Source organism: Prunus dulcis, chromosome 8 (assembly GCF_902201215.1).
Source record: "Prunus dulcis chromosome 8, ALMONDv2, whole genome shotgun sequence".
Classification (NCBI taxonomy): Eukaryota; Viridiplantae; Streptophyta; class Magnoliopsida; order Rosales; family Rosaceae; genus Prunus; species Prunus dulcis.
Window position 1 is genome coordinate 14,266,144 of NC_047657.1, and position 7,410 is coordinate 14,273,553.

General features: G+C 40.7%; 2 protein-coding genes across 2 annotated transcripts; one reads left to right on the forward strand and one right to left on the reverse strand.

Annotated features, from left to right (window-relative positions):
* Positions 1-153: 153 nt before the first annotated feature.
* On the forward strand, positions 154-5,853 carry LOC117638558. The gene is made up of 5 exons (XM_034373666.1): positions 154-442; positions 506-1,729; positions 1,991-2,073; positions 2,166-4,471; positions 4,533-5,853. Exons 1-5 carry the CDS (start codon positions 154-156, stop codon positions 5,851-5,853), a joined length of 5,223 nt encoding a protein of 1,740 aa, XP_034229557.1.
* Positions 5,854-6,608: 755 nt separating this feature from the next.
* Positions 6,609-7,410, reverse strand: LOC117637190 (basic form of pathogenesis-related protein 1-like). Its single transcript, XM_034372024.1, has one exon. It carries the CDS (start codon positions 7,317-7,319, stop codon positions 6,834-6,836), a length of 486 nt encoding a protein of 161 aa, XP_034227915.1. The 5' UTR covers positions 7,320-7,410; the 3' UTR covers positions 6,609-6,833.

Below are 7,410 nucleotides of genomic sequence, written 5' to 3' on the forward strand. Positions count from 1 at the left end.
GATGGTTCATCCAAACGATTTCGTTCAGAGGATTTTGCTCCTCCAGGGAGCGATGATGATGGCATGAATCGGTCCGATCAAATCCCTCCCATGCCAGAAGTCAATTTCAAAGCTAAGTTACTAAGCTCTTCTTATTTTGAATATACAGAAGGTATGGAAAAGGATGGGTTTTCTATCGAATCTGGTGATTATGAAGTTAAGGATTCTCCTTATGGTCTTTCGATTCGGTTTTCTGAAAATGTTAAGAATAAGATCTATAGACCTTGGAAAAGTTCTGTGATTATCCAATTTGTAGGGAAGACTCATACCTATAATTTTGTCCTTGCTCGGTTGAAGCAGCGTTGGAGACTTAAGGGACCAATGCAATTGGTTGATTTAGACAATGGGTTCTTCATTGTTCGTTTTGTTCTTGAGGAGGACTTGCTGTATGTGTTAACTGGGGGTCCTTGGGTTGTTGCAGGACAATATGTTGCTGTTCAAAAATAGAGACCTAATTTTTGTGCAGCTGAGGAGCATGTCTCCCGTATTACTGTTTGGGTACGCTTGTCTGGTATGGGAGTTGAATTTTTCAATTCGGAGACTATAAAGTGTATTGGGGATTTGATTGGCTCATCGTATAAGGTGGATGTTCATACTGTAGGTCAGATGAGAGGTAAGTTTGCAAGGGTCTGTGTTGAAATTGATTTGAATATGCCTCTCGTCCCTTACCTGGTTGTTGAAGGTAGGCCTGTGAGAGTGGAATATGAAAATCTACCTGTGATTTGTTTCAATTGCTGCAAAGTTGGGCATAGTAAAGAGTATTGTCCTTTTGCTAACCCTGTCCATAAGGGTGATATGGATATGACTGGGGATACTCAAGATGAGATGCATTCTCATCAAGTGGAGAAGTTACGTAAGATGCGGCTTGATGATAATCAAAGAGGCCCAATTGATCCCACTGGGGATAAGGCAGGTTTTGGTATCTGGAATGTTGTGCCGACTAGAAAAGCTTGGAAGAAGAATTTTAAAAATGGGACTGCTGCTAGTAAAGATAAAGGAAAAGGTGCTAGCCCTGAGATTGTCCAAATGAGGCAGGAGAAGGTGTTTGATTCTAGCAATGCTTTGCTTCAGAAAGATAAAAAGGAAGTTGGTCAAAAGGTTATTTCTGAGGATGGGATCTATGATGCTTCTGGTTCTAGATTTAATATCTTGGAGAATGATTGTTTTGATAGTGAGCAAGAGCATGTTTTCGGGACGTTGGAGAATCTTCTGTCAATTAATGGGAAGGCTATTCAAAGTAAAGATGATGGTGGTGGGAATGATCTAATTCCTCCTAATAAGGGCAAGAAAAAGGTTGGTAGGCCGAGAAAAGTTTTGTCTGATATTTCAAATAAATCTTCTTCTAGGCCTGCTATTGTTTTGAGGCCTCGCTCGAAGAATTCTCCGCATGATTCTACTATAACTTCTATGTCTGAGCTGGACCAAGCTTTGTGTAATCTTAGGAGGCCTGTGACTAGCTTTGATAATGAAGGTTTGGAAACTGGGGAGGTTGTTGCTCGCAGCAATGACTTTTCTTCCACTACTATGACTCGAGCTCCAAATATTATTTCTAGGGTTTCTAGAGATGATGATCAGGATATGGAAATTCAGGACTTGAGGGACTCTGAGAGTGTGCAGCTGGATTTTAAAGTTGGTAAAGCTCTTATCGCTGATGTATCTGCTTGTTGTGCAGAGGATGGCAAGGCTCAAGGTCTCCAGGGTTTGGGGCCTTTGTCTGCCAATTCTGATTAGGTCTTTTTTGACCGTCTCTTTTTTCCTTCCATCATTATGATTGGTTGTTGGAATATTAGAGGGGCAGGTAGTAAGAGATCTTTGCTTGCTATGCAGGATCTTAAGTATAGACATAAGTTGGATATGTTGGTTATTTTGGAACCTAGAATTAGCTCCAGTAAAGCTCGGAAAGTCATTTCTCTTCTTGGCTTCCCTAAAGCTGAAATTTCTGATGCTGTAGGTTTCTCGGGTGGTATTTGGCTGCTGTGGGATGATGCTAAATTCAACTTGAGAGTCATTCACTGTATGGATCAAGCTGTTTCTGTTTGTGTTGAGACTGCTGGAGGTACTTCTTGGATTTTTACTACCGTGTATGGACACCCTGGCCGTCTAAGAGATCTTATCTTTGGCAAAAGTTATCTATTATTGCTGCTTCTTGGAATCTTCCTTGGGTTGTCTGTGGGGATTTTAATGATATCTTGTTTGAGGATGAAAAACTTGGAAAATTATCTGGTAAAAGTAGAGGGTTCAAGGACTGGTTTGATCAGCATGGACTTATCGACTTGGGTTTTTTGGGACCCAAGTTTACTTGGGTTAATAAGAGAGTTGGTGGTGATTTTGTGATGAAGAGATTGGATAGGGCTATTTGTAACAAGGAGTGGAGGGTTTTATTTCCTGAAGCTTTCATGAGGCATCTGCCTAGAAGATGTGCTGATCATAGTCCTCTTTTGATTAGCCTTATTTCTGATAAGATTCCTTCTTCTGAGCTTAAACCTTTTAGATTTGAGGCAATGTGGCTTAAACATTGCTTATTTCCTAAGTTCATCAAAGCGGAGTGGAAGAATTTGGAAGGTTCAGTTTCTAATAAATTGGATAATTTGATTCCCCTACTTCGGGAGTGGAATACTCAAGTCTTTGGTCAAATTTTTCAAAAGAAAAAGAGAATTCTTGCTAGGCTTCAAGGTATTCAAAGGTCTCTTTGTAAGGGTTTTTCCCCTTTTTTGAGCAATCTTGAGAAGCATCTGCAGCAGGAGTTTGAGGATTTATTGGATCAGGAGGATGTGTTTTGGAAACAAAAATCTCGAGTTTCGTGGCTGCAGGGTGGGGATGGAAATACCAAGTTCTTTCACATTACGACCCTTGTCAGAAGGAGAAGGAATAGGATTGAAAGGCTTAAAGATATTAATGGGGATTGGATCTCTAGTAAAGAAGGTTTGAAAACGCTTGCTATTGAGTATTTTCATGGGCTTTTTTTGGATGATGTTGTTGATATCATTCGTAGTCCTTTGCCTTCTCTTTTTCCTCATATTCCTGAGGCTGATTTGGCTGCTGTCAGTAAGGAGGTGACTGAAAAGGAGGTGCAGGATGCTCTCTTTGCTATTGGTCCCTACAAGGCCCCTGGTTCCGATGGATATTCTGCTATCTTTTTCCATAATTGTTGGTCTCTTTGTAGGAAAGACATTGAAGTTTTGGTGTTTAAGTGTTTCTCTAGTGGTTCCGTTCCAGAGTATCTGAACAGTACTCTTGTTACTTTGGTTCCTAAAATCACTAATCCTCAGAGTATGCTGCAGTTCCGGCCAATTAGTCTTTGTAACACTTTATACAAAGTTGTTTCTAAGATCATTGTTGGAAGGGTCAGACCTCTTATGTGTAAGCTTGTTAGCCCTAATCAAGTTAGCTTTGTTCCTGGAAGGCAAATTTCAGATAATATTTTCATTGCCCAAGAGGTTTTGCATAGATTCTATAGAGCAAGAGGTAAAACCGGGTATATAGCTTGGAAAATTGACCTCTCTAAGGCTTATGGTAGAATGAAATGGTCTTTTATTGAGCAAACGCTTGAAGAAATTGGTATTGGGGAAACTTCTCTTCAACTTATTATGAGTTGTGTCAAGAATGTCTCCTACAAAGTAATCATGAATGGGGAGCTTACTGAGAGTTTCAAACCTCAAAGAGGTGTTAGACAGGGTGACCCTCTTTCCCCTTACCTTTTTGTTTTATGTATGGAAAAGCTTAGTCACATCATTGCTGCTAGGGTGTTAAAGAAGGAGTGGAAAGCTGTTAGGGCAGCGAGGTCTGGTCCTTTAATCTCGCATCTATTCTTTGCAGATGACTTGATTCTTTTTGGTGAGGCTTCTATTCAGCAAGCTATGGTTATGAAAAATTCTCTTGAGGAGTTTTGTGAGCTCTCTGGGCAGCAAGTGAACTTTGAGAAATCTTTGTTGTACATATCTGCTAATACTAAGCCTGATCTTGTTGATCAAATTGAGCAAACTTGTGGTGTCACCAGATCCACTGATATGGGGAATTATCTAGGAGTTCCCCTTGTCCAAGGGAGGGTTACCAAGGCTACGTATAAGGGGGTTCTAATTAAAGTTCAGGCTAAACTTTCTGCTTGGAAAAGTCAGTTGCTTTCTATGGCTGGTAGAATCACTTTAATCCAGTCTGTTGTTTCTTCTATTCCACTTTATACTATGCAGACGGCTAAGCTTCCTCAAGCTCTTTGTGAAGATCTTGACAAGTCTTCTAAAAGTTTTCTTTGGGGAAGTAGTGAGAACCATCATAAAACTCATTTAGTTAAATGGGATACAGTTTGTTTGCCTAAACGTTTAGGAGGTTTGGGTATTAAAAAAGCTGCTCTTATGAATCAAGCTATGCTATCTAAAGCTAGTTGGAGAATTGTGGCTGGGGACTCAGGTCTTTGGGCTGCGATGCTCAGGAAAAAGTACTTAAAAGGGTAGCTGCTGTTTCGATGCTTATGATGATAATTGTACTTTGGCTTCCAGCTCTTGGAAAGGGTTAATCTATGGAGCTGCCATCTTGAATAATGGGCTGAAGTGGAGAGTGGGAGATGGCACTAGAGTCAAATTCTGGACTGATACATGGATTGGTGATGTTCCGTTGATAGATACTAAGTTTCCCTTATCTGATCAGTTGGACAAATCTGAAACTGTGTCTAATTATTTTTCTAGGACTGGTTGGAATATTAATAAGCTCCTGCAGGTTCTTCTTCCTGAAGCCGTTATGCAGATTGTTAGTATTCATGTTGATATTGAAGGGAATTTACCCGATACTTGTATTTGGGGTCCCACTTCAAATGGAGTTTTTTCTGTCAAGACTGCTTATGAGTTATCTGCTAGGTTTAATGATGTCCCTAGTTCTCCTTGGAATTTCATTTGGAATTTGAAGATCCCTCCTCGTGTTAAAATGTTCACTTGGCTTCTCACTCAAAAAAAGATCTTAACTAATGTGCAGAGAGTTAGAAGGCATCTTTCTAGAGACCCTTCCTGTCCTCTCTGTCATTATCATGAGGAGTCTTTGCAGCATCTCTTTATTTCCTGTCCTCGTGTTATTGCGCTTTGGAGATCCTTCTATTTACCTGAAGGATTGCTCAATTTCTTTTCCTCTGATTTTGATAGTTGGTTGAAGGAAAATTTGTGTTGTAATGCTGGGCACTTAAGGAATTTGAAGTGGTGTAGTGTTTTTGCTGTTGCTTGCTGGTTCATTTGGAAATGGAGGTGTTGTTCTATCTTTGAGCCTCAGTTCCAAATGCCTTGTCGTCCTAAGCAGAGGATTGTTGAGTATCTTCTGGAATGGGATAAGGCTAATAATCTTTTAAAGAAGGCTACCTCTCAAACTCAGATGTTCCTTGCTTGGCAGCCTCCTCCTTGTGGCTTCTCTAAGCTTAATATTGATGGTTCTAGAGTGAGTGCCTCTGGGTGCATTGCTGCAGGAGGTATAATTAGGAATTCTGAGGGTAGCTGGATAGCAGGTTTTTCTGCTAATCTTGGTCATGGTGAAGTCTTGGTGGCTGAAGCTTGGGCTTTATATTATGGTCTTAATCTTGCTTGGCAGATGGGTTTGCGCCAGATAACTGTTAATTCTGATTCTGCCCTTGTTGTTGATACGATTAATGGAGATTGGGTGGACTCTCATCCTATGTCTGTGTTGCTTACCAAGTGCAGAGAGCTTTTGAAAAGCCAGTGGAATTGCAGAATTCTTCATGTCTATAGGGAGACCAATTTTGCTGCTGATTTTCTAGCTAAGATGGGTCATCATAGGGAGTTGGGTTACCATGAGCTCTCTTCTCCCCCTGACCAATTTTAGATGCTGATAAGAATGGTCTCTTGAGGCCTAGATTTGTTTCTGTGTAATCTTTTTGTTTTGGGCTTTGCCCCCTATTTTACCAAAAAACGAACATCGATAGTGTATTTGTTCACCACATGATGTTTTACAAAAAAGAGACCCCACCTCCACGTGAACTCCACCCAATCATTATTTAGTCCAAAATACTACTTTAACATCAACCAACAACATCCAATCTGTTCCAAGTTCCAGTCCACCATCTCAACGTCATCAGCTTGATCAAATGCCTTCCAATTCTAGTAGGGACGCTCGCCCTCATAGTTACCAGGAGGTTCGTAGCTGCAAATGACAAAAACCCAATTGTTGTCACACTTAGCCCTAGCACAACCAAGATGAACCGAGTTCCTCCAAACCACCCCACATTCATCCCCAACACATTTGTTGGAGCCGCAGTTACCAGCTGGATTTTTTTCTTTCTTAGAGCACTTTCATCCATTTATCATGGCAAAAGTCTAGGGGAGATAGGGGCAATTACTCTTCACGTGAATAGTATCTGTCATAGCAATTTTTTTGTTGCTTTTCCACCCATTGTCATAGCAATCGAAGGACAATTACTATTCACTTGAGATTACTTTAATTTGTATGTATGAGATTAATAATATTAAAATTAAAAAAATCTAGGTATGTATAAAAAAAAATATATTCTCAATTTTTTGTAATTTTTCAGAATGTTTTTTAGGCAACAGCTCTGGTTGTAGGATTTTACAAAAATGAAATTATATTATTCATTTCCTTTTCTTTCTTTTTTAAATTCATTCTCTTGTAACCTTTCACAATATCATGCCAAGTGCTAGTCCCATAAAGGAATGTTGTGAGTGTGGGAAAGTATTTGACACCCATTACATTTTATTTTTCTAATTTCGCAAAAGCAAAAAAACACAAGACTTCTCAACAGGCCTCATGTAGGAGTGCGTGTGCGCACGCAAGCATACATACATTGTCTAGTAGGGGCGCTCGTCCTCAGGCTGGTACATGGGATCGTAGCTGCAAACCACATAGTTCTGTCCATTGTTGCACTTTGAAATGCCACATCCGACCTCGGTGGTTTTGCCCCATACCACAGCAAGGTAGTGACCACATTCGTCTTTGACGCATTTGTTGGACTTTTCGTCATAGAACTCCTTCTCAGTGACCCAATATTTGGTGGCCGCTGCGCCGCTCATGCCGTCGCCGGAGGCCAAGTTCTCACCCCAACGCCCCATCGAGTGCTCCATGGCGCAGTCGCCAACTCTTTTATCCGCATATTCTTGGGCATACTGGGCCAAGGTCGTATTCCACTTGAGGGGTTTGTTGCCGACCTCTTTACGAGCCTTGTTGTGCTCCTCGACGAAGCCATCGATCTCTTCTTCAGAAATGTTTGCAAAGACAAGAGTGAAGACCAATGCGACGCAGCAAATGGCCAAAAGAAGCTTCGTGTTGAACGCCATTTTTGTTTCTTGATATGAGAAGTTTAAGGTCTTTTCTTTGTAGTAGAGAAGGTTGGATTGTTAGATGTTGATTGAAAGGGGGCATGGGATT